At 48.9% G+C, this 27,770-nt stretch overlaps 1 protein-coding gene across 1 annotated transcript in view; it reads left to right on the top strand.

Annotated features, from left to right (window-relative positions):
* Positions 1-27,770, top strand: part of LOC138480686 (mitochondrial ornithine transporter 1-like) — a 626,425-nt gene that overhangs the window by 543,418 nt on the left and 55,237 nt on the right. Inside the window, exon 6 of the mRNA XM_069612363.1 lies at positions 7,777-7,935. Within this exon, the coding sequence (XP_069468464.1) occupies positions 7,777-7,935 (159 nt within the window). The remainder of the gene's footprint in view (positions 1-7,776; positions 7,936-27,770) is intronic.

The raw sequence follows: 27,770 nt of genomic DNA, 5'->3' as shown, positions 1-27,770 counted from the left end.
GCCGTCGAGGGCAATCTGATGAAGGGGGCCCCATTTTGGCTGCCCTGCCCGGAGGTGACGATCGTGACGGACGCATCCCCCATGGGATGGGGAGCTCATGCCAATGAGTTGACAGACAGCGGTCGTTGGTCTGTCGGAGTCCAGACTCCATATCAATCTGTTGGAGCTGAGGGCCGTCAGGCTAACCCTGAAGGTTTTTCTGCCGACTGTGTGTGGAAAGAGTGTCCTGAGTCTAACGGACAACACGGTGGCCATGCACTACCTCAACAAAAAGGGGAGGGGGGGGCAGGGTCACTTCTGCTGGCAGGGAGGCGATGCAGCTCGAGCTCTGGCCCATCCAGCTTGCAGTTTCGATCTAGGCTGTTCATCTGGCCGGAGACGACAACGAGACGGCGGACGCTCTAAGCAGGCAGAGCACGATCTCTCACGAGTGGGAGCTGGCTCAGGAGATTCTCCTGGAGATCTTCGCCCTTTGGGGGACCCCTCAAGTGGATCTCTTCGCCTCCAGTGTCAACCGGAAGTGCGAAAAGTTCTGCTCGCGGGAATTTCCTCCAAAAGGAGCCTTAGGAGACGCGTTTGTGGTGGAGTGGTCATTCCCACTGCTGTATGCGGGATGACGGGGACTGGAGGAAACGCAAGTGCTGCGGAGGTTACGGAGGTTCGGGGTTCCTGGATGATCCTTATTGCTCCGGCGTGGGCCCGGAGGACGTGGTACCCGGACCTTCTCGACTTGTCCATCTGCCCTCCATGTCGTCTTCCCTACCAAGACGATCTGCTCTCACGGGAGGGGGGTCAGGTTCTCCATCCAGAGGTCAGATCCCTCAACCTTCACGCTTGGCTTCTGAAAGGTTGAGGTATAAGGATTGGGACCTCCCTGAAGACGTGATGGAGGTGTTGCTCTCGGCCAGGCGGCCGGCAACAAAGTCTCTGTACCGTTGCCGTCGGAGAAAGTTATTGCGACTGGTGCAGAGTTAAGAATGTGGATCCTTTTGAATGTGACATTCCCATGGTTCTGTCTTTTTTGCTTTCCTTGGCCCACAGGGGCTTTCAAGTGGGGTCCATTAAAGGTTACCTGGCGGCGCTGTCCATATTTAAGCGCTCGTCTGAAGAGTGTTCCTATTTTAAGATTCCTTTAATTTCACAGTTTTTGAAAGGGCTCACTAATGTGTTCCCTCCATCACCTTTTCTGGTGCCCGGTTGGGATTTGAACCTTGTTCTTAAGTTTCTTATGGGTGCTCCGTTTGAGCCTTTACATTCTTGCCCTTTGAGGTTGTTAACTCTGAAAACTGTGTTTTTGGTTGTGGTTACTTCCGCTCGCAGAGTGAGTGAGTTACAGGCACTTTCAGTTAAGCCACCCTTCACTGTGTTTCATAAGGACAGGGTTGTCCTTAGAGATCGTCCTTCTTTTCTTCCGAAGGTGGTTTTGGAATTTCATTTGAGCCAGAAGGTGGTTCTTCCGGCGTTCTATCCTCCTCCACATCCTGGTAAGGAAGAGGAGCGGCTCCATAGGCTTCATCCTAGGAGAGCGTTGAGCTTTTATATTTCGCGCATGTCCCGGGTCAGAGTGGAAGATCAACTTTTCATTGGTTACGCTGGAAAGCGTTTGGGACAAGCTGTGACGAAACAGACTTTGTATCGTTGAATTATTTTAGCTATCTCCGAGTGTTACCACTTGGCGGGTAAGGATCCTCCGGCTGGCTTGGATCCTCCGGCTGGCTTGCGGGCCCTTTCTACCAGGGGAGTGGCTGCGTCTACTGCCCTGCAGAGGGGGGGTTCCTATTCGTCACATCTGTGATGCAGCCACCTGGGCTTCAGTACATACTTTAGTACGTCACTACTCCCTCAATTCCATCAGAGGGCAAGAACTGGCCTTTGGCAAGGCAGTTCTCTATTCCGCAATTTGATTGGGCATGCTAAATTTGTATTCTAAATTCTTTCCCACCTCCTTGTTTGGTACTGCTTTGGGGTCTGTCATAGATATGGAATATGTCGGAGGACCCAATCCCCTCGAAGAACAAGTTACTTTCTTACCTGGTAACGTTCTTTCGATGGGATGGTCCGACGACGTATTCCATATCGCTCCCTCCCTGCCTTCCCCACTGCAGAATTTCTTTTGCGATTGCAAGGCCTTGTGTGTCTGACTGGCAGAAAACTGGTGACACACGTTCTGGGAAAAAACTATAACTGAGGCTATGGGCGTCATGCGTCCCACTTATCACATCGGGTGACGTCGGCCGTCGGAGGTGGTCCTCGGGGACGGCACATCGACGTTATCGACGCAGGACGCAGGCGCCAAAGATTTTCCGGAGCAGCACAGCTGTGGACATTACCTGTCATAGACACCAGGACTGAGGGTTATGCAACAGCCTCATGGAGGGGAGTTCGGAACACTAGGTTCAGGTGTGAGTTGATGTTGGGTTAGTCGCACAATGTGAATCGCAATTATAAACGAGGCCATAATGAACTTATGTCATACTCTCTTATTTTCCAATTAACTGCCACTTGAAAATCTTACCTGGAGCACGGTGTATGATTTTACTAATTTAATCAAATACCTTTTTCAAGTTGAATTTTGGAATAACCTTAATTTGCCTTGCTTGTTTGGCAAATGTCTGACCGTCTGGGTTTAATAATAATGGGATAGTTCATCTTGGCCACTGCCCCTGTTCATGTCTCATTGGTAAGACTCTGTTCCATTTAGTCTAGCAGATGGGAGAGAGAAGCCAGCTACCAACCGGAGCATCTGCTGAATCTGGGTGTGGCCTTTGTGCCCAATCCTCTGATTGATTGATACCTTTCATCGAAGTTTCAATCTTCTAGCTAGAATGGCAAGTAGGTTGGTATTGTTGACCATGGTGCACTGCTGGGAAGAACGAATGAGGACAGCATTGGTGTCTCACTTGGAAAGCTACGATATGGCATTTATAACGCGCCTATACACAAGTGTTTCAAGGCGCGACGTGGCAAGGGCGGGGAAACAGAAGGAAGACGAACCAGAAGGAAGACCGAGACAAAGATCCTACTAGGCCAGGTGATATTGAGATTGTGCAAGTGCAGGGCAGGGCAGGGGGGAGGAGGGGGAAAGTGTGCGGGGAAAGGGAAGGGGGGCAGTGCAGTACAAAGGATAACAGTAAAATAAGTAAAGGCAATAAATAGAAGTACGGCCAGCTGGTGACAAGTGGAAGGGTAAGTGCAGACATCGGGTGTCAAGTGCTAGCAAGGGCTGTAGGGATACAGAACAGTCCCCGGGTGCAAGGGTTGCCAGAGGGGGCAGTGCAGGTGTGCAACTGGCGGGGAGGGGACCTGGGCCCCAGATCAGAGGGCAGCCAGGTAGCTAGTGCAGTAAAAGATTCAGCCAAGAGAACAGCAGGGGAGAGGAGGGGAGAGAGCAGAAACAAAGAGAAAGGTCTTGAGGTGCTTCCAGAACCGGAGATGGTTCTCCTCAAGTTTCAGAGAGGCTGTTCCAGAGGGAGGCCCCAGCGGAAGATCTCCCACCAACTCGCTGCTTGGAGAAGCGACTATCCCTGAGGGAGTTGGAGGTGGATGAGCGAAGAGCTCGAGAAGGAAGATATTTAGGAAGAGAGTTGAAGGTATTGAGGTCCCAGGCTCCAGAAGGCCTTGTGGACAATGCAGAGGGTTTTGAACTTAATCCTTTCAGCCACTGGGAGCCAGTGCAGAGATTTAAGTCCTGGAGAGAAACGATCCCTGGGCTTGAGGCCAAGGATAAGTCTCGGAGTCCTGTTTTGAATGGGTTGCAGAGAGTAGAGGCAGGCAGATTTATAAAGAGGCGGCTGCAGTAGTCCAGCCTGGAGAGAACCAGAGCTCTGGAGATAGTGAGCTTTTGGGGGAAGGAGAGGGAAGGAAGAATACCTCTGAGGAGGTGCAACTGGTAGTGTGCCTTCTTAGAGACGTCCGAGATGTGAGGAGAGAAGGAAAGTGTGGAGTCGAAGATGACCCTGAGGTTTCTAGCCTCACAGGTGGGAGAAGGAAGAGGGCCAAGAGAGGCCGGCCAGAGAGTGACAGGAAAGGAGGGAGCAGGTGTGCTGATGAGGAGAATCTCGGTCTTACTGGCATTGAGGCAGAGCTCATTGGTGGCACACCACTCCTGGATGGCGGAAAGACAGTTGGAGATGAGAGAAGAAGAGGTGGCACAAAGGAGCCTGATAATGAGTTGTGTGTCATCCGCATAGCACTGAAAGGTGGGGCAGAGAGCGGCAATGCGGTGGGCAAGAAGTGCCAGGTATTGGTTGAACAGCCACGGAGAGAGGTTAGACCCCTGGGAAACACCACTGGTAGAGCAAGAGAGAGGAGAGGAAGGACCCAAGTTGGACCATGGAGGGTCGATCAGAGAGGAAGGAGGTCAGCCAAGCCAGAGCCTGATCGGTTGTACCCAGGTTATCACAGACGGTTCAGCAGGATGGCATGGTTGACTATGTCCAAGGCAGAAGAGATCGAGTAAGATGAAGACACAGGGGGTGTTGGAATCGAGGTTGGAGAGCAGGTGTTCACGGATGTTCAGGAGAGCAGTGTCCGTGCTTCTGGCAGCTCTAAAGCCAGACTGATGGTCATGGAGACAGCCAACAGATTCAGAGTGAAGATGAAGCTGGGAGATGGCCAGCTTTTCCAGGTGTTTGCCCAGGAAAGGAGTGATGGCGATTGGGCGATAGTTAGCCGGGCAGGAAGGTTCGGCAGATTTATTTTTATTTTTGTATTTTTTTTTTATAAGAGGGTGCACAAGGGAGTGCTTGAGGGAGGAGGGGAAGGAGTGGTTGCAGAAATCAGCCAGAGCAGGAGCCAGGGTGCCAATGTGGTTCTTGATTGTTTTGGATGAACAGAGGTGAACCTGTTTCGACAAGACTTTCATAGATCGGACTTGTCTAGAAACATCTGCGGATAACAGGGGAAAGGCAGGGAAGGAGCGAGGAGAAGTGTCCGAAGAAGGGCCCGAGGAAGAGCAGGGAGTAGAGGAAGGAGGGGGGGAGGAAGAGAGAGAGGACAGGATGTCCTGAGTTTTAGAGATGAAATGAGAAGCTATGGCTGTGCAGAGGGCCTGGGAGGGGACAGGAGAGGTAGAGACTGCAGCAGGAGTTCAGCTGAGTTGTTAGATGTTGCGGAGTTGCAGGCTTGGATGTGGGCTCTCTTCTTGGTGCAGACGGAGAGCCGATATTGCCTTTGGAGCAGGCGGCAGGCCAGTTTGTCAGAGGATGTACGGGAAGCACGCCATTTCCTCTCAGCCACCCTGCACTTGCGTTTAAGGGTGATGAGGTCTGAGTCGTACCAAGAGTTGCACTTGGCTTTGGGCTTCAAGCTGATCCTCATGACAGGGGCAAGAACATTGAGAGTATCAGATATAGCAGAGTGGGGCATGGAAAGGGCTGTGTCAGGATGTGAGTCAGCCACGGGAGGGTGGGGGGTGAGAATGTGGCGTCAAAAGCCTCAACTGACACACACTACACGGGTCGGATAACCAAGACGGTAGGTGGCAGCGCTGGAGTTGACTTGGCCTGAGGGGTAGAGTGGGTGAGCTGAGAGGAAAGAAGAAAGTGATTGCTCCAGGAGAGAGTGGTGGTGAGAGGGATCGAAAGGGGAAGGTCTGAAGAGATCAGAACATCTAGAGTGTGCCCTGCAGAGTGAGTCTGGCCAGAGGGGAGAATAGAGAGTGAGAGTCGCAGAGATCACAAGAGTCCATTGGAAGGACAGGAAGCATCCTGGTGGATGTTGAAGTCTCCAAGAAGGAGGAGTTGAGTGGTTGAGATCAGGATGGAAGAGGAGAGGTCCGCCCAGTCAGAGGAAGGAGGAGATCTGACCAGGTGGCCGATAGATGGTAGCCACAGTAAGGGAATGGCAAGGAGAGCGAGAGGGCCTGCAGACGAGGCATTCAAAAGAGGAGTAGGTCTGCGTAGGAATGACAGAGGCAGGAATCCACTCAGGGAAGATCAGGGCTACACCCCCTCCAGAACGGTTGGATCTGGGCGTGGAGAGTGTCTTGTAGCCATCAGGGTGGAGTGTGTCAAATCTCATGACAGAGCTGGCCGTGATCCATGTCTGTGAGGTCAAGGACATTGAGGTCAAGTTCCTTCAGGAGGTGATAGATGTTAGAGGAGTGTTTGACATCTGAGCGAGAGTTTACAGTGGAAATATGGAAAAGGTTGCCATCCTTGAAAGACTTCCGGGGAGGGGTACAAATCAGAGGTACGCCCTGTAGAGGTGTAGAAGAACCCCGAGGGGAGGCAGAAGAGGAAGGAGGAGAGGGCAAGGTAGCCAAGGAGGAGAAAGCAGGGGGAGGCAAGGAAGCCATGGAGGGGAGAGGGGGGACAGCAGGAGAATAAAGGAAATTGATGAGTCACGCGAAGCGTCTATTAAAGAGGAGGTTGGCTTGAGGGCCTTGGACCAAGATGGTACCATTCAAGTAAGCATTAATGATGACCTTGGAGGAGTGGAAGGAGGCCTGGAGGGCCTCCCACCGGGTGCCACCATTAATAGGAGAGGAATAGAAGGGAGAGAGCACAGAGACCATATGGAGAGTCCATAGGTCTGGCGAGGTCACGACAGAGGATGTCATTGAAAGCTTGCTTGGAGAAAGCACCGGTATAGGTGTCGGCAATAGGGAGGCCTCGGTTGGATGCCAGGATGTCCTTTTTAAACTTCTTCCTACCAGATTTAGTGAGGAGAGCAGGATAGTCGATAGAAAAGCAGTTAGAAAAGATAGGAGAGACAGAGAGCACCATAGAGTAGGTAGCGAGAGGGGAGGAAGTGGAAAGAGTGCGAAGGGGTAGGGGAGAACACTAGGGAAGGACACATGGCAGGTAGCAAGCAGATGAAACCGATAGGGAGACGAGAAAGTTGACAATTGAACAAGACGACAGGCGCTTAGATAGTGGTGGAAAGGTTTGCTAGATGAGTACTTTGCTGAAGGCCTAGGTTTCACAATGCAATTGTAAATACTTCCACAGTGCAATTTTAAAAACAGGAGAAAACGCACCTAAGTTTGAGAATCTATATGGCTAGGTTGGTTAGAGAGAGGCTCTATCCCTAACCCGGCCCACTCCTACCTTCCTTAGTTGCTTCTGGTTGACTGCTGGCCACTGGCTTCCCCTGCTGACACCTGCAGACACAAGCTGGAGCCGCCTCTGAGGGAGACGCCTTTAGCCGCGGGGGCTGCCGGGCAGGGGACTGCCCTGGGAAGGTGAATGATGGCCAGCAAAACCACCAATCAGGGAAGGAGGGGGAGGTGGGAGGGATCTGCAGCAAGGAGGTGGATGCCGCCGAGGGGAGGGGGAACAGAGAAACAACGCTGAGAGCGCTAGTATACAGTGGAGTAACTTTGCTGAAAATATTGGGGGGGACATAACATCTGAAGAAAAGGTGCCCCAGCCAAATGAATGAGGACAAAATGGTGTGCCATGAAAGTTGGGGGGGGGGGACAAACACCCCTGTCCCCCCCTAAAATTACGCCGATGCTAGTATAGCACGTAAAAAATGTTTGACAATGATGCCCAGGAGGGTCAAATGCAATGCTTGCCTCGCTGCACGACGCCAGAAATGGCGAGAGGCACACAGCAGGCAACTAGCCACAACACAGTTCAATCAACCGCCAATCAGGGGAGGAGGGTCGGCTGAGAGGCGGGAGGGATACGGAGCAAGGAAGTGGATGCAGGGGAGGGGAGGATGACCCGAGAAACCACGCTATGAGATAAAGGTGGGAGTTGGGGGGCGTCTGAGGCTAGGGTCCTGTTTGTCCCTGCAGATCTTTAATGCTGTTCTCTTGCTTGTTAGGTGCTGTTCCTTTAACCGTGAGCGGTGGCATTGGTGGGGGCTGCTTTTGGCTGGCTGTGTATCCGATTGACTCTGTGAAATCACGCATCCAGGTGCTGTCCATGGCAGGAAAGCAGAAGGGATTCTTTCAAACCTTGCTGCACATCATCCGACATGAAGGTAGGTGGAACGCAGAAAGATTGTCTTTTTTTCACACACCTTCAGCGTCCAGAAAGCTCCTTCACCCTGAATGTTAGATTCTTTTTTGTACCCCTTTCTTGTTGTAGTTGCTGCTGTTAAATAATTTTACTTGACCTTCCTCTGCACCCTCTCCTTAACCTCTCCTTCTTCCTGGTAGTCAATTGATTAACAGCCCTGTGGGATTAGGCCATGGCTGCATAGCATTCACCATTGATGCAACCACAGTACCTGCAAGACCATTTGACCATCCGATGGGCTGCTTAGTTACACTCTTAGATTTGGGCTATAGAGTTCACCTAATATCTAGTGTAAAAACAAGCATTTGGGGTCGACAGGACCTAAGTAGGAGTATGAGATTTGATAGAGAAAGTAATTGCAATGAGAAGGGTCTTGGGAAGCCAGGGGCATGTCTGGGTGGAGTTCAGAGAACATGGGCGTTGTTAGATTTTTATTTCCTTCTGGACACCACTAGTGTGGCTTTCAAAGTTGCCAAATGTAATATTGTGCAGGTATTTCCCGTAAGCATGACTGAGCAGCTGGACTTTACACATGGGAGATGTGGAACTAGTGTAAGTCACAGATCACATGCACAAACGTGGCAAGCAAACGATTGTGCATACACAGTATACTGAAACGTGTGTGTGTGTGTGTATATGCATATATACATTAATGAGGCTGGGAATCTGCTTAGTCAAATGACCCACTTTTCATAGGTCTCCATCTAGCTGTTAGTTCAGAGTGTTACATGTTGTCTTTTTCGGATTCGAAAAAGGGGCATTAAGAGGGGTGTTCCTGTCACACTATCCCTACCCTGCGTGTGCTGCAACTGTGATCCTTCACAGGTCACCCTCCTTGTGTTGGACTTTTTTCCACCATTGGTTGGCTACAAGTACACAAAGTGGAAAAAAATGTGTGTCTTCGCCATTTCGATGCCTCATCAGACTGACTTTCAATGAATACATGACATTGAACGAATGACGAGTGTGGAGAAGAAAGCATTGAAGCTGCTAGACATCTGCCATCCAGGCGTTCAGAACAGTGTGTCAGTGTTTTTTTTATTCAGTAGGCTTTTTTAGAATGCCTCTAACCCCTCCACGAAAAAACGTGGGCTTGCTAGTTTACCACTGATTCCCCTGGATGACACCCCCTTTAAGTTTTGTCGCGTGTTACTCTGTTTCCTTGTAAAGACACACCTAGTGTGTAACAACTGTCTTCCAAGAGACCATGCTGAGTATCGCTGTAGGACGTGGCTAAAATTCAAACCCAAGACCCTTAATGAGCGCTGAGTGGCATATGCAGTGCAGACCGAATCGGATTGGGGCAAGACAAAACAACGAGCACTGATGATTAGGTACCAGTCAGAGAAACTTTGCATCTGCCTCCAGCTTTTATGGTAAGGGGAAACTGGTTCCCACTGGACTGCTCAAAACACGGTGCAAGGTCTGTTTGGGATCCGCCCTAAAGAGAGTGCCGAGCAGTTGGGTTGATGCCGAAAAGGTCGAGTGCAATCCATGCCAAGGCTCCAACACACAAAAATCCATGGTCTGATAAGAATAATGAGAAACCCAAAAGAGAGGTTAAAACAATTCAAAAGGGAAGACAGCCACCCAACAAACACCCTAATTACCAGGGAATTCTTACAACGTGGGGGGAATAGACCTACAATCGGTTTAAAAAAAATAAAGGCCTACTTGAATTCTCTAGTCAGAAGATGGGGGGGGTTTAGGAGGAAGGGGTCATGGTCTCTCACGGCAGCCCTCATTGTTTCTTAGTCTAAAACTGGGAGCAAGAATATCTTAAATATGGAGGATTACAATGCCACGAGGTTAAGGTCCTGACGTTTATTGTGACAAACGAGCACAGATCTCAAGGGGCAGAGTGAGTCGTTAAGGGCAGACCCACATTTTTAAGAAGCCAGAATTTAAACAGAACCAGTTTCTGGGTATCATAACTGGGTTTATTGCGACACAAGCGACCTGGATGATGACCAAGAAGAGAAATTGGTGAGGAATGAATGGGCGACCCTGAGGACTATAAAATGGCCTCCCCGATGAGGATCCCCCAGTAACATCTTTTCCAGTTGAAGACGATTTTGCACCATATGGTTGTCACGACCGTGATCCAAAACCCCTCTGGCATGGTCACATGCCAGGTGGGGTTAAGGCTCAAGGTTCACTAGGGGCCCCAAGGGCCTTGCACTATCCTCATGGACTCTCCATGAGAGCCTTTTGCGCCAGGCTCATGTTCAGGGTCGAACACTGTCTTGAAGGGATTACTTTTTCATTGGAGGCCTGCAGCCAACATGGAGGCACCCACACAGCCTAGTTCCTAGAACCAAGCTGTGCGGTGCAGTGTTTTGGGTGTGGTAGCCCAGACTACTTTATCTGGACTACTTTACTAGAGGGCTATATAAAGCACACCCAAGTTACAGAACGTGCTTTGCATTATTCTGCAGCCAGCAGCGTGACGCTCATCGTGCCCAGAGACCAGAAACCGGCGATCCTTGAACAGCAGACCTGCAGAGGAGACAAAAGAACATCATTAGCAGGCGCTGCTTACCTGCAACCTTCCTTCCATCGATTGTCCGTCTTCCTGCTGCTCGCGATCTTCCATCCAGTCGGCAGCATCATCGGGACACCACGCACTCACCGGAACGAAGCACCTGGACGGAGAAAGAAAGAAGGACAACGTTAAAACAGGTTCCTCACGGCATTTACGGCAGTAATCGAGAGAACCTCACCTGGCTGGGCATTTCTTGGCCGGCGCCGCTCCGGAAACCTTCACACGCCCATAAAGACCATTGCGACCTGAAATGGAATAAAGAATACAGGTTAGCAAAAGAAGACGTTACCGCGCTGCACTTCGCGCTTGACCTACCATCTGTCATACGCTCCTGCGTCCATCATCCTGGTAGGAGCCCGACCCAAGTCACGCATCCACCGAACCTCCGTGCACCTAAGTGGGAATAAATAAGGAAAAGACATTAATCACAAGAAAGGAAAGCAAGGACATTTTAAGACTGCTATAACTAGACTTGCCTCTTTAAAGACACTTGAATGGGTTGGCACCAGTGAAGTTAACTCGGTCGCTCAAACCCGCAGAAAACTACGCGCCCCTGCACAGAAGGCAGGACGGAGAGCACGCCAGACATCACAACAAGGTGAGGAGTGAGCTATCAGATCGAGTCCAGGGGGCAGGTGGGAGGAAACGAAATCTGTTCCCAAGTCCAGTCCTCCTGTGTTTTCAGGCCCGACCTCCATGAAGGCACCATCCAGAAATCCAGAAGGGTTCAGAGTGAATCCGGCAACCAGGGCATAAGGGCGTCCCCGTGGATACCAGGTGAGCGTATCAATGGTACTATGCTAAAGAGAGCTGCAAGCGGATTCAGCATTAAGGCCCAAGAGTCTGACAAAGACTCTGACTTCACTGAGGACGTTTTGAAGTAGAAAAACAAGTTGGCATTGTACCTCATTTCCATCACTGCATAGGTCTGTGGCTTGTAAAGCAATTAAACCCAGAATATAAAATAAAATGCAAACATGCCCAAGAGATCCTTGTAATTTCATTAATTTGAATGATATGGGTGACAAAAATGAATACATACAAATATAATATAAAACAATTAGATAATACGAGATAAGGCATATCACATGAGAGATTTTTGTGTCATGTTATCAAATATTAAAATTTAAGTGGATTCTAGTCAATTTTATTTAGTTACCCAAATTAATGAATTTAAATATTTTAAATCTATATTTATAAAAGTGAACATTTGTGGGTGGCTGTTTGTGGCAAAGCGGTCTTCCTTATACAATTCCACACAGTTTCACCAATCTGTACCTGACATGCCGCCCTAAGGATCGACAAATTTGACAAACTTGTTTATATACCAATAAAGGATACAGGTGCAACAAAAAAGGATACAGTATCCTGATGATGTCTTCTTCCTAACTTCAATAATGAATCCTCAAGGTAAAACCCTTTCCATGGATTACACCCACTGTCCGCTATAAAATACGGCCAGAGCGAGGAATCAATTGAAAGGGTGAATAAAGAACACTCTCTGTTCTTACCTGGTTGTTTCTATTATACAATCTAATGACATTTAACATAAACTATCTCACTAGTTATTTCCCCACTAACCTGAATAGAAGTTGTTCCAGGAAGTTCCAAGTTCAATAGAATCCAGGTATGTATCACCAAATAGAACACAACGACAAGGAAAGGGGGAGTTAGTAGGAAACTAAACCCAAACGGAACAAGGGTCGCACTAGTGTCGGGTAGGTGCACTCTGGAAGGCGTCCTCTAGTTCTGTGCACTAAGGTAAACACAACATGTCTTTGGCATCTTCATAAATGTTCATAATCAAAAGTTCTTCTCCCAGAAATGGGTTTATTTTCACCCAATAAATGATCCTGGAAATACTGGGACGTGTGTTCAATAATTAGACTAGTCCTTTCTTAACACCAGAATTAAGGACTAAATTTGAGATGCTATTGGAAAATTAAGATATTCCCTTCTGGGCTGTTATAAACAATTTCGAATCACCGTTGAGGAGAAAACAAAACGTGCGTCTCCAATGACGCGATTTGAAACATTCACCTGGTTTGGTGAGAACAGGAAGCCTCCGTGCGTCTCAGGATGGACGGCTTCCAGGAAATGCCACAGTTTGGAAATTGGCGAGGAACAAGGCGATTCCGCTGTTAATGCCTTCTCAGGAACACCGCAGTTTGGAACTGGACGTGGTGAGGAACAAGGCGGTCTCGCGGGTAACTGCCTTCTCGGGAACGTCACAGTTTGGAAACTGGACGTAAGCGAAGACCACAGGGGCTCGACTCGTAATATGAGTCACGAAGGGCTTTGAAGGAAGACTGGTACTCACTGCGAGCAGAAACATAAGGAAATCAACAATCAGAAGCACCAAATGATTAGAGGAAGGCACCTAAATACGTTCCGAGATCACGTGATTTAGGCAAAACCCAAAGGAAATCACGTGATCCTGATGCTAGAAATCAATGCCGTTTTGCAGGGAGTCTGTTAGAGTGTCCACTTCGTGTAGAATGGCTTTGCTGCTGATCTAACAGCATACGGATTCTTGACACCCAAACAAGGTAAGCGAGGCATGACAGGTGAGCGTGGCATGACAGTACCACATTTTGCATAGTAATCTGTTAGGATCCTCCAGACATTATTGGCTACATGCCATTTGGACACCCCGCTGCTTTCCCCGGATTTCAGCAAAAGTCCACATTTGTTTGTGGCATTGGCGAAGCGTTGTTCTTTATACAATTTCACACCGTTTCACCAGTCTGCACCAAATTCTGCATGTAACCTGTTGGGACCCTCCGGACATTACTGGCTACATGGCATTTGGATACCCCAGCCTTTTCCCCGAATTCACACATGAGACGGTTGCCTGAAATCGGCAAAGCATCAGTGTGGTCGTAGAAGGCCCGGTCCTGACACGAGGAACAAAACACGAGGTCCACGTTTCAAAGCCCTAGGATACACGGTTTCTGAGATATTTGCACTGCAATGCAGTGCAGCGAAATGCACCACGCCAGGGTGAGGCGACAGGTGGCGAGAGCGCACAGAAGGTCCCAGCACACCAACTCTCGACTTCCACCAACGTCTGGGGTATGGCAGCCAGCCACACACGCCTGTTTTAATTGCAGTTTACTTCAGGGTGCAAAGAACATCAAGTGATAAGAAAATCGGAACAGCGACCTTACAGGATCATTGATTTTCAACAATTGATGAGTGTTATCATGTCTGGCAGCTAAGACAGGCGGCTACGGCTTACTATGCCGAACGGCAATTGGAGTAGTGCCTGAATTTGATAGATGAGGAAGGGGTGGAGGAGAAAGGCAGGAAGTGATTGAGGGGGGGGGGGAAGGAGATGAAGCTGAGGGATAAGGAGTGAGGGGTGAGACAGGAAAAAGTAGGGAGGTTAAGGGGGAGGTAGGTGGACACACAGGGGTGTCGGGGGATACCTGTAGACATGGACAGAATGGTAGTGGGGGCAGGGGGGAGGAGGATATGGACAACTGACTGGGTAGGGCGGCCATGAAGACAATGGAGGGGGTGGTCGAGGGGTGACATGGACACTGGCAGAAGTAAGGGGGATAATGATGAATGGCTATTGTGTAAGGGGGCACAAGACACAACTGGCGGGGTTAGGGATGCATGAGGACAGAGGTGGGAGGTAAGGGGGACAACAAGTCAGTCGAAAAGGGAGCAAGAGGTGGGAGGGGGGGACTCAGACAAGCAGGGGTAGGGAGGGTGGGTAGATAACATTCAGACCGAAGGGGGCAGGGGGGGGGATAACGGTCCCACAGGGGGTAGAAAGGTGGATACATTCAGCCGCAAAGGGGACAGGGAGGGGGCCACTTAGACACGCGGGGGGAGGGAGGAACTTTCAGACACACAGGGGTCAGGGAGGTGGGCAATTTAGTTATTGGAAGGGGGAAAAAAAGGACACACGGGGCAACAAAGGGGGGTTGGTGGGGGGACGCAAGAACACCACACGGGGCATCAGAGGGGGGGTGGGGGACAAAGGACACCAGACAGGGCAGGGGAGTGCAAGGAAAACCGCAAGGGGTATCTTGGGGCAGGGGGACACAAGGAAACTGCACGGGGCATTGGAGTGGGGCAGAGGGGCGCAGGGACACCGCACAGGGCAGGGGGGTGCGCGGAAATCCACATGGGGCATCTTAGGGGGAGGGGGACACAAGGACACCAGACTGGGCAACAGGGGGGGGGGCACAGACACTGAACGGGGCATCAGTGGTGGGTGGGGGACACATCAGACAAAACAGGGCATCAGAGGGAGGTGGGGGACACAGCAGACAACACAGGGCATCGGAGGGGAGTGGGGGGCGCAAGGACACTGAACGGGGCATCGTAGGGGAGTGGAGGACACAGCAGACAACACGGGGCATTGGAGGTGGGGTGGGGGACACAGCAGACAACTATTACTTCCCTTGTGAGCCAAAAATTAAAGCGCAAACGCAAAAAATCCATCCAGTATCTACAAGATGGAAACTTTTTTTTAGGTAGTTTGTGATACTATTCAAAGGCTTTATTTCATTTTGAAAATCTGAACACGCTATTGTTTACATTGTTCATTAGTCCTGATCCAATCGAAACCACCATCATTTCTTTTTGGCCTTATCCCGGGTCAGTAACGGGGAACCCAAAAAATATATTCACAGCTGTTAGCAATTCCAGACAATTGTCCTTCCGTTTTTGGTGGGAGCAATCGATCTGAACCTCCTACAAATTGCCAAAAGCTGGGATAATAGATGTTTTATGGCCTAAAAGACACCTTCTCAATGGGGCCAAAGCTCTCCTCTGTACCATAATCTTGAGGGACAACAGCCCCAATTCAAAACAGATTATTTGCATTTGGAAGGGCTAAAATCCTTTTCCAAATAAGGCCCTCTATCCTACTCCATTACAAATCTTTATGAAGTAGTTTAGTTTCAGCCCCATAAACCATGGTTGGAACAACGTTGTGTTTATAATTTATCCCCGGAAGGTATGAAAACCTTGCAAACATTTTATTAATCCTCAACCCCTGGGATGTGGCTGTCCTGGCCTTTTGCATTACTTCCTGTCTATAAGGGGTCTCTACAGCATTGTTGTTCATTCAGACTCTGAAGTACCTATAATCAGTCACAATTGCTAAGGGGGCTTTATACAAATGCCATCTCAAAGAAGCTTTTTCTTCTAGTTGTCTTTGAAGTTGGAATCATTACATTCGATTTCGTCATGTTAATTGTTAGAGGTTTATGCGAATGAGAATCATCCAACATAGACCATAGCCTCTGAAGCCCCACCAGCGTTTGGTCTAAGAAGACCAAAACATCTGTATATAGAAGCCATGGCACCAGTAGACTGCCTCATTTTGGCGGGAAAGAGGCCACCTTGGACACGTGCAACCCCAAAGCTGCTATAAAAAGGTTAAATAAAGCAGGGGCTAAAATACACCCCTGCTTTAACCCCCTAAACTGGGGATCATTTTCTATAAAAGGCCCTGATGGTTTAATCTAACTTGCATAAAAGTCTGAGAATATAGTTCATGAATTATAGTCGAGATAGACGGGCATTCCCAGTTTAAGTTACCAAATTGTTCTTCAATTGCTCCCAGGTCTTGCCTCAACTCAGAGCCATACCTCACAATCCAACTTGTTGCACCTCCCGAAATTTCGTGCAGTTTGGATCTTGGTATTCTGCCCTGGAGACCGCCACGCAGACCGCTGGCATCTCAGCTGATCCTAAGTCGGCTGCCACCACCTGTTACGGGGTTGCTAAGCAACCAGCTACGTTGCAGCTGTTTCAGCCAATAGGCCGAACTGGCAGGCAGAAGCCGGCCCACCACGCATACGGCCCGCCAGTGCAAGACCCTGTCCCGAGCCTGTCGGAGCAGGGAGGACCCGAGGACTGCTGTATGTACTGCGCCAACATAGAACTTTGAACTGCCTATGATCCCTCCCTTCACTTCGCTCGAACATTGCTGGTGCCTTTGACAGTCTGACACTTTTACTGCGCTCATACCCTCTGGTAAGAAGTGTTCATTTTTTCACACTATCTTCTTCATGATCATAATATCTGCCGACGCCTCCCTTTTCACCTACAATCACTCCAGATGCGAAGGATATCACATCCATGACCGCACGATCCAGTGCTCTCCTCCCGCGTCCTTCCCGGACATAGTGTGACTCCTAATCACCAAGGTCGCCTACAGCCTAATAATGTCTTCTCAGCGTATCCACTCTGACACCTGATCCTTATTGCTCGCCTTGAGCACCGCCACGTTCTGGCGGGTGTACTGCATGCTTATCAGTAGAAATAAACCGAATGTTCAGCCCACCCACACTGCTGCTGATCACAATAAACTCTGTGGAAATAGTGTGATACGCCTGAGCGCATATGCCCAAGAAATCTAACTTTGCGTACCACTATGTCATAATGCTGCATGCTGCCATATTGTGATATGTCTTGCCTTCCTAAGGTGTACCGTGTATCACTGCTAACCTACTACTCTACCTGATCGCCACTGTCGTGTGCATACTTTCTAGGATTATTAATATTGTCTCATTTACTACCTGATCACCTTTAAGGTCAAAAGATAAGCAATTATACCTGTTAAACTACTGTTATAGCTTAGCCCACTTGTATTCTGTCACCTTATATCATTAGGAGACCTGCTTTCAGTTTAAATTTACTCCCCAACTGAACGACCTTAACGTTGAATGTTTCCACTTGGTACCTTTTTTAATTGTATCCTGTCTTAACAATTTGTCACGCATTATTGCTTTATGACCTGGTTCTGTGATTGTGTTTCCAGTCCCTTCCGCCATCCACCTATCATAGCATCTCCCACACCTACGCTTGGTGATTAGAACCTTTGCATTAAACAGTCCTCCACTTCAGACCTTATGGCCAACCTGCGAGCTATCTCTCTTATTATGGCTACGTTCCTACCACTCCTTTACTCCATTGCAACCTTGAACTACCTTCCCTATTGCACTACTAGCTAACAACCTAGACCTAACACTGCAGACGTTACGAGAGACCTCTCCCTCACCCCCAGTCAATGGCTACTGAGGTAAGCCACTAGGCCTACTCCTAATATACCTTGCTCCACAGCCTATAGAAACACTAGACTAGGTTCACGGCCCTCCATTAAGACCAGTCTACGCTGCATATCCAACTCCCACTATCTACCACACGCACACTTATCCACCTACTCTATAGACCACCTGGCCTCATGTCCTCGTTCGAAGAAGACGTCACATATATCCTTACCCTAAATACCAAACCCACTCCCAAATCATGCTACTGGGTGACCTGAATCCCGGCCTACATGACACATTAGACGTTAATGCCACAGCCCTAGAAAATTCACTTTCAGAACTAGGCTTCTTACACTGCATTTCCGACCCAACACATGGCAAAGGCAGAACCCTAGACTGGGTAGCAGATCTAAATTGCAATATAAAAATCCTCTAAAACACGCCTTGTGCCTGGTCAGATCACCATGTCATCTCTTTCGAGATCCATGACATTTGCCAAACTCTTCCTAACATCCAAAGAGCTCCCCTTAACAGGAAATAACCCGGGTGATCACCTTGGAGAATATACTCCCTCTTCTCCAGCCCATCACGAACCCTGCCGTGATCTTAGAAACAGATCCATCCAATCTGGTGGACTCATACAACCGGAATATTCTCCAAGCCCTTGACCCTATAGCTCCCTTTAAATCTAGAAAAGCCAAGCCTCTAGCAGGCCTTAACAAATGGTTTTCACCAGAACTTAAGACCCTACGGAAAGCTAAAAGATGGCCTTGAATGCAGCTTTGGCACTAGTTTCGGCGCATGTCCATTGAATACAAAACTGCAATCATCAAAGCCAAAGCCTCCTCCTTCAACTCCAGAATAATTAATGCTAAGTCCTGCACCAAAGAAATCTTCTCCATTTTCAGAGAACTAGAGACTCCTGCCTCCCCACCGCCCACCTTATTAAAGGACACAGCTTGGTGCAACTCTATTCAATCTGCCATGCTGACTAAGCTTGACACACTACAAGGGAAGAGCCTTGCGCACCAACGGGCCATATCCAACCTTATAGCAAACAACCATCACTGTTCACCCACCAACACCTCACCTTCCCCCATCTTTGACTTCAAAGACATGACTGTAGCAGAAGTCACCACCCTGCTTAACTCCATTAAACCTTCCAACTGCAAAGGGGACGCCTGCCCAGCTCAGATCATCAAGGACTGTGCCCCCTCCCTTGCCCCCTTCATTACTGCCTTCATTAACGCCTCATTCCAATCTGGCCATGTGCCTACTGGCCTTAAGGAAGCCTGGGTTCACCTGCTCCTAAAAAAAAGCTGTCCCTAGACCCCCTCATCCCGGGCAGCTACAGGCCCATCACCACTGTCCCATTTCTTCTAAAAATACTTGATAAGGCAGCTTACATTCAAGTTAAAAAATTCCTTGAGGACAACCACCTTCTGGGTCTCCGGCAATCAGGGTTCCGCCCAAGGCATGGCACCGAAACAGCCCTCCTCGATCTCAAAAACCAGATGGATGACATAAGAGATGCTGGCAAACCGGCACTACTTCTCCTTCTAGACCTCTCCCCTGCCTTTGATCTGGTTGACCACAAGACCCTCTGCCACCACCTCTCCACTACAGCAAACTTCTCCCCCAGTGCTTGTTAATGGATCACCTCCTTCCTGGAAGGAAGAGCAATGAAGGTCTTCTCCGATCTTGCCTCAGCTGACCCAAGCATCATCCAATGTGGGGTCCCACAGGGTTTGTGCATCGCACCCACCTTCTACAACCTCTTCACGAGGCCACTGTTCAAAATACTTGACGCATTGGGCATCTCATACACCAACTATGCTGATGACACCCAAGTGCTTATCCCCCTCACGGGAGATTACTTGTCTGATCTGAACACCCTCGGCCCCATCTACTCTACGATCCAATCATGGATGGCAGAAAACTGGTTATGTCTCAACAGTGAGAAAACCGAACTTCTGCTGATTGGATCCCCCTCTACCCTGGGTAAGTGCTACAGCTCATTCATCGTAGACAACATCCCCATTATTGTCTCAACAGCAGTCAAGACCCTGGTTGTCTACCTTGATCCCGATCTTACCATGACTAAGCAGGTCAATGCCATTGCATCAACCTCAGCCTACCACTCCAAACTCCTTAACGCAGTAAGACCCTTCCTATCCCAACAAAATTGCCTCACCATCGCCGGAGCAATAATAGGCTCTAAACTGGACTTTTGCAACGCCCTTCTCATAGACCCCTCCAGTAAAAGTCTTGCTAAACTCCAGTTGGTCCAAAACAATGCTCCCAGGGCAGCCACAGGCGTATCTTGTAGGGACCACATATCTGGGCTCAGAAGACAGGTCCACTGGCTACCCGTTAAACTCACAAGTACCTTAATGACTTAGCTCCCCCCTACCTTGCCAACAGGTTCTCCAAACCTTCTGCGGCCAGACCTTCCAGGTTCGCTTACTCCAACACGTTAATTGTACCGAGGAGACGTAGAGTTCGCGCAGGTGGCTCTAGCTTCCCTGCTGTGGCTGCCACCACTTGGAATGCCCTTCCACCACACATTAGACTAATTGACTCCCATGCTTCTTTCCGCAAAGCCATCAAAACATGCCTGTTCGTGTAACTTGCCTCTACCTATAGTCACTCTTATGTGTGTGTGTGGCTATATATCGATCTATCTATCTGTGTAATGTTCATGTACCGTAATTTTCAAGTGTCCTTGGGCGGCTTAACTGTAACCCACTAAGTAGCCTTCTTATTCCACAAAGTCCTCAGCATTCATGTACCGTAACTTTCAAGTGTCCTGGGCGGCTTAACTGTAACCCTTTAAGTAAGCCTTCTTACTCCTCAGCGCCTCGATGCCCATGGGCTGTAGAGCACTTTACAAATATAAATAAATAAAATAAAGAAATAGTTGGATAAAAAAATCCCTCGGTCCAGACTAAGGAAAGCTTCAACGTTGCCTCCTCTGTTTAAAAAACTGCTATTAAAAAAAACTCAGAGCAATACCTTCAATCACAGAATTCAAAATGCCAAATCCAGTTCTAAAGAACTCTTTACCATCCTCAAGGAACTTGAGTCTCCTAGATCCCCTCCGAACTCTTGCAACAAAGATGCCCTTTGGTGTGCCAACATTCAGAAAGCACCATTAGATAAAATTGCTTTTCTTCAAGCCAAAATAGAAGCAAAAAAAGGAGCCTTGCATCCTTGGCCAAACAAAGCGAATTCCACTCCCCTCCTCCAAAACCTTGCGGCCTATTTAACTTCCCCCTCAGTCACCATCAAGGAGGTAGAAAATATCATAGCAAGCCTTAACCCAACTAGATGCCATGGCGACATCTGCCCTGCCACTATTATAAAGGAAGGAGCTAAGGAATTTGCTCTTTTTATCACCTCATTCATTAACACTTCATTCGCCTCATGCTCTGTCCCTAAAAGTCTCAGGTGCTTGGGTCATGCCTCATCAAAAAACGTAATCTTGACCCTAGCGTTCCCACCAACTACAGACCTATAACAACCATGCCTTTTCTTTTGAAAATCTTAGACAAAGCAGCCTACATTCAAATACAGAACTACCTCGAAGCTAATAATCTGCTGGGCCTACGGCAATCCTTGTTCAGACCCAGGCATGGAACAGAAACAGCCCTCTTGGACTTAAAAACCCAGATGGATGATGCTAAAGGCAATGGAAATCTGGCCTTACTCCTCCTGCTCGACTTATCAGCAGCTTTCGACTTAGTTGATCAAAACATCTTAACATCTCATCTAACCACATCTGCCTCCTTTTCCACAAAAGCTGTGGCCTGGGTCCATTCTTTTGTCTCAGATAGAACCATGAGAGTCTATACTCCATCAGCTTCAGCAGAACTTTCCCCTATCACATGCAGAGTCCCGCAGGATTCCTGTGTCTCTCCTACCCTCTACAGCCTCTTCACAAAGCTCCTTTTCGACCACCTAGATGACCTGGGCGTATCCTACACAAATTATGTGGATGATATGCAAATTCTCTTTACTCTATCAGGTTCATACGACAAAGACTGCACTCTTAAACTAAATATACTCTAGAATCCAAGCATATATGGCTAAAAACAGTCTTTGTCTCAATGATAAGACTGAGCTCCTGCTCATCGGCTCCAGGCATCAACTCAATAAACCAGACGCCCAATACACCTCCTTCAACATTTACTGGGAATACTATCAAAGTTGCCAAGGACGCCAAAACATTAGGAGTCTACCTGGATTCCACCCTCTTCCTCTCCAGACAGGCGAATGCTCCAGCTTCAGCAACAGCCTACACCGCTAAACTAATAAACGAATGCAGACCCTCTTGTCCACTAGCTGCTGCATCACAGTGGCAAGATCGCTCATACTTTCTAAATTGGACAACTGCAACACTCTGTACTTGGGCACTAGCAAGTGTAACCTAAATAAGCTACAAGTGCTGCAAAATAATGCCCTTAGATCGACCTTAAACATCCCTCGTTCAAACCATATCTCACAAGCCAGACGTGATACCAACTGGTTTCCTATACAAGATAGGATCACCTTCAGAACCCTGGTGATCACCCACAAGTTCCTGGCAAAGTTGGCCCCTAAGTACGTAGTCGACAGATTCTCTAAAAAACAATCTTCCAGACCGACCAGAACCAACTACTCTCACTGCCTAAACATCCCCAAATTCAAACCGCACAAAGCCGGCGGATCCAGTTTTCCCGTTTTGGCAGCCAAGACCTGGAATTCTCTACCCCCTACTCTCAGAATTGAATTTTCTTTCCAGTCCTTCAGAAACAAGGTAAAATCCTGGCTATTCTCTCAGCTGATCTAATGTCCCCAACACTATTGACTCTGCATGATTGCTTACTCAACCGCTTTCAACAGGACTTATGCCTAGATCTGTAACAACACTAGACCGAATGCCCTTAAGAATTTACGTTTTCGTAAGTCACGCGTCCTGATCTGGAACACAGGACAGCTGCCTTCCACTTCTATTTTTGCACTTTTTTCTCACCATTCGTGTCCAGCTGCCTTCCATGTTGGGACTGCACTGCACGTTCATTATACGTTTTCTTGTATGTACTGATAATTGCTTTTCTTTGTTGTTGTTGTAACCTCAAGCAAAAGTGCCCAGATCCCTTTGGGTTCGGAACGAAATATAAGCAAATAAACTAAACTAAAATGTTATGATCGATACAGTCGAAAGCCAACTTAAAATCTATAAATGCCAGCTAATCCGGCTGTTCTGTCTACTTTCCTCTTTACTGGACTGAGGGCAAGCAGTTTAATTGACATGCCGAATCCAGAGACGAACCCTAATTGGGCAGGATCGAAACAACCTTCTTTTTTAATTTTTTTTTAACTTTTATTTATTCAGCTTGGTAGCACACATGCAGGTGAGTAACAAGGCATATAGAATCAAAACAATGGAAACGTCACAGATTCATATGGTAAATACAAAAGAAATAAATAAGGGAAAAAGGATCATCATATGCACATGGGGGACACATAGGTCAGCACAAGGGTAGGTGGGAAATAAATCAAGGACCAACTGGGGATGAGCGAGGAGAAAGAGCTGGGGATGTAGGATCTGAATCGGTGTCAGTGGGGGACATAAATGAGCAAAACTTCAACCAAATATCTCTAGGTCTGGAGCGGGCGGGCTGTTGTATCGCCCAGGATTCTTCGGTGTCGGAAGCCCACGTAACTGCCTTGAGCCACTGTGCGTGAGTATGAGTGGTAGGCCGAAGCCAGCAAAGTAAAATTGTACGCACAGCTAGCAGCAGACATAGGCCAGCTAGTTTCCTGGAATCACGGTGGAGCTCGGGGAAATCGTGAAATAGGCACTTCATTGGGGATGGGGAGATAGGGTATTCGAGGATGGACGACCCGGTGGAACACACTGCGCTCCAGAATTGAGTGAGACGGGGACAAGACCAGATCATGTGGATATAGTCAGCATCCTCATAGTCACATCTAGGGCACCTATGGGAGGAGTCATTCGAGATGCGATGTAGCCTAGTCGGGGTATAGTGGTACCTGTGGAGCAACTTAAATTGAATTAATTTGAATCGGGAGTTGAAGGAGACCCCCTGGATACGTGCGCACATATGGGTCCAACGATCGTCGGTCATTTCCAGGCCGGGATCTGTCTCCCAGGAGCGCTTTAGTTTGGAGAATGCAGGGGGTGATCTGGTTTGAAGCAAGGTGTATAGCCTGGAAATTTTGCTCCTCATAGGGGAAGGTGAGGATAGTTCAGTGATTGCAGGCTCATCAGGTGGCAGTGCTGGGAAGCACGTATACTTGTGTTTGAATACTCTACGGAGGGATGAATATTGATGCCAAACGGAGGGTCTCCGCCTAAGGGGCAGTGGGAGGTCAGGCCATTCTATGAAATTACCCTGTTCGAATATGTCAAGTAGCAATTCATAACCCGCCTCAGCCCATGTATGAACAACCGAGGGAGGGACTTGTGGGACCTCTGGGAGAAAATTCCAGATTGAGAGGTTATCATGAAAAGGCTGGGCGGTGCACAATATTTGCCACGATTTGGATAAAGCCAAGGACGTGCACGTAACTGGATCCAGTGAGGCTAATACCATCGGCATGGGTGTGATCACCAGAGACCGGATGTCGCGGTCACTGACGGATAGCTTTTCCAGTTTGACATGGGGAGGGGGGTCTAATATATTAAACCAGTGCGCAATGTTTTGAAGTTGTGCCGCCAGCCAGTACTTGAGGAAGTCAGGTGCCCCAAAGCCGCCAACCTCCATCGGGGCGGCAAGGGTCTTGAGCTTAAGACGGACCGCACCCGAGTGCCAGAGGAAGGTATTAAGGGTGCGTGTCAATGCCTGAAAGAAGTCGGCTCCCTGCCACTGCGGGACATTAGCAAATCTATACAAGAGTTGGGGAAGCACCACCATCTTCAGTACCCTTGTCCTACCCGCCAGTGAAATCGGAAGTCTGTTCCAGCCCTGTATTTGTATCATAAGGTTTGTAAGGTATGCTTGATAATTCTCCTCCAAGACCCATTCAGTGTGACGCAACACCACTATGCCTAGATAAGTACATTTAGACTGGGCCCATGTGAATCCCATGGTATCGGGAGGGGGGGGGGAGTGTGCTGGGAGTGAGCGGAAAAAGGGTTGATTTAGAGCAGTTCACCGTGAGACCAGAGATGCAACCAAAGAGAACAATATCCTCTAGTATTGGAGCCAGGTTAATTTCGGGGGAGCGAATGAAGAGGAGAGCATCATCAGCATACAGGGAGACTATATCCGAAGAACCGGCGGTACGTAGACCCCTTTGTGCGTGGTTTTGGCGAAGCATGTCCGCAAACGGCTCCATTGCCACAGCGAAGATTAAGAGAGAGAAGGGGCAGCCCTGTCGAGTGCCCCTAGCTATATGGCAGAGGGGGGGAGCAACGGTCCTCAGTGCGGACTCTGGCAACAGGGTTGGAGTAGAGTAGCCTAACCCAGGAGAGAAAGGCAGGGCCGAATTTGCATTTGTCGAGTACCTGCCAGAGATACCTCCACGAGACTGAGTCAAAAGCTTTCTGCATATCAAGTGTCGCAGCCACCGCGTGTACACCTGGGCTGTTACGCCTCTGCAGGCCCGCAGGAAGGTTATTGCCCTCCGTAAGGGTATGCGTCATTGTGCAAACCCATTCTATACCCACTGGCAACTGCCCTGTAGAATAGTGGCTTCGGCTCACTCCGCAGCACTCCGCTGCAATTTTGGACTACAATTCCCAGCTTTCCGCCTCCCGCTGTCAGCTCAGAGGCGATGATGCGTGAGCCTCGGTTTCGTCCGGTTCCGCCTTCTCCTTCCCGATTTAAACCTCGGAACCGGGAGAAACGCTGCTTCTGATTAAAGTTGCATCCCGGTATTTAGAAGTTCCGTCTTCAATCCTACGTTAATTACTCGTGTACCAGACCCGTTTCTTCATTCACTGACTGCTTTTGCCTGCCGCTTTTGGAAAACTACTTACCCGTGTACCAGACCTGTTTCCTCATTCACAGACTGCTTTTGCCTGCCGCTTTCGGAAAACTACTTACCCGTGTACCAGACCTGTTTCCTCATTCACGGACTGCTTTTGCCTGACGCTTTTGGAAAACTACTTACCCGTGTACCAGACCTGTTTCTTCTTTCATGGACTGCTTTTGCCTGCTGCTTTTGGAACCTTGTGATCACGGCATCGGTAAGACTCTTCTTTTCACCACTTGCTAACAAGCACATCTCCTGTACTCATTGTACCTTGTCGCTGAACTATATCACCTGCAACACTCCAACTCAATTATGTCCTTTGCTGTTGCTGTTACCATCCTCTTTCCACAATCAGACTTCCATTGGACATTGTTCAGTAGTGCACAGGGACGCTTTGCGGATAGTGCACCTACCCGACTCTAGTGCGGCCCTCGTTCCGCCCGGGTTCAGTTTCCCTAACTAACCCACCTATTTGTTATTTTGCACTTCCATTGTCATGAACTCTTTGGACATTACAGATTCAACAGCACATTAGTGGTAAGGGTTTTCTTTTGTATAGTTATCCATTTTCCTTAGCTAATTGACAACTATAGTCAGGACAGGTTACATTCTCCTCTCTTACTTGTAGGTGGCTTCCGGTTGCCTTGAAACAAGGGGAGGGCATAGTTCAGGTACTACTAAAAAGAAGTATCGAGGGAAAGGGATCTTTCTTTATTCCCAATTGCTCACCTCTTGTTTTTCCTTTACAGCTGGGTTCGTGGCGGCATGTCCTCCCCGCCCTTTTGAGCGATCAGTCTCTCTGCCTGGTCCTACCCAGCAGAGAGTCATATCGTTAAAAAGGTCTTGTGCCCTCACAGAGAGGAGGCTAGGTTGGAGGCCCCGACCTAGCTCTTCAATCAATAGTTCAGTCCTGCGCCTTCCGGCCACCGATTTGGTATACTCCCCGTCCGGTGAGTAACATGGGCTCACTCTACTTATAATGTTGAAAAGACGTCTCAAATTCAAGGAGGTGGAGCGTCCCGGGATAAACCCCGCCTGGTCTGGGTGGATGATATGTGGCATGAAAGGGACAAGTTGTAGAGCGAGTAATTTTGCATAAATCTTGACGTCACAATTGATTAATGAGAGTGGGCGGTAAGAGCCGCACTGAGTGGGGGGTTTGTTGGGTTTTAGTAAGACTGTTATGGTGGCTTCGCAGAGCGAGCGAGGGGGGGGGGGAGGGGGTACTGGCCTACCTCCACCGACTCCTCCCAGAGAGCAACTAGACGAGGGAGTAGGAGTGATTTGAAATGCTTATAGAACTCGACCAGAATACCGTCCGATCCTGGGGATTTGCCTGATGAGAGGGAGTCTATGGCCTCCGAGAACTCCTCAGGAGTGAATGGGTTCTCAAGAGATCCAATGGTGTTTGGGGAGGGGGGGACCGAGAGGGGAAGTTTATTGAGATAGGCGTCAATTTCTGACGTAGTGGCGTTGTCTGAGTGAGCATATAGGGATTGATAGAAGGAGAGGAATTCGGCATTGATATCTCCAGGTGAAGTGGCCAGGGATCCGTCCGGTCTGGGAGGGGCACCAAACTCACGGCGGAGAAGTCTAGCTAGGAGACGACTTGGGCGTTCACCCTCACCATATTTCCTCGCATGACCAGGGTTATCAAGAAACCTCAGCTCGCGGTCCGCGAGCGTGCGGAAGGTATCCAACTCTGTGCCAATTAATGCAAGGATTTCAGGGGTTTGGTCTAGGGTATATTGGGCCTCTAACGCGGATAATGTGGCCTCGCTCTCGGCGATCTCCCTACGAATAGTTTTGAGGATACCGTTTTCCTTGGAAAGGGCAATGCCTCTGATGTAGGCCTTAAAAGACTCCCAGAGAGTGGCCTGCGAAGACACAGAGTTGGTATTGATCTCGAAGAACTCCTCGATTGCCGACTCCATCTCTGAGCTGAAGGCCGGATCGAGGAGGGAGAGCGGTTTCATTCTCCAGTGTCTGGTTCGGTCACGGTCTGGGCCCCAGCAAAGGGTGACAGTCACTGGCGAGTGGTCAGAGAGGGTCCTAGGGAGGATTGCCAAGCCTGAAACGCTCCTTATCAGTATATCCGACACTAGCCATCTGTAAATCCGGGAAAAGGAATCGTGAACCGAGGAATAAAAGGAGTAAGAGCAGGAGTCAGGGTAGAGGAGCCTCCATGCGTCAATCAAGGACAAGCGGGGAAGGGAGGAGAGTATAGTCTATGCAGCTCTGGAGAGT

This window comes from Ambystoma mexicanum, chromosome 5p, assembly GCF_040938575.1.
Source record: "Ambystoma mexicanum isolate Mex_15411 chromosome 5p, UKY_AmexF1_1, whole genome shotgun sequence".
In the NCBI taxonomy this organism is placed as follows: Eukaryota; Metazoa; Chordata; class Amphibia; order Caudata; family Ambystomatidae; genus Ambystoma; species Ambystoma mexicanum.
The sequence above is the reverse complement of the archived record's forward strand: the minus strand, read 5'-3'. Positions and strand labels throughout refer to the sequence as shown.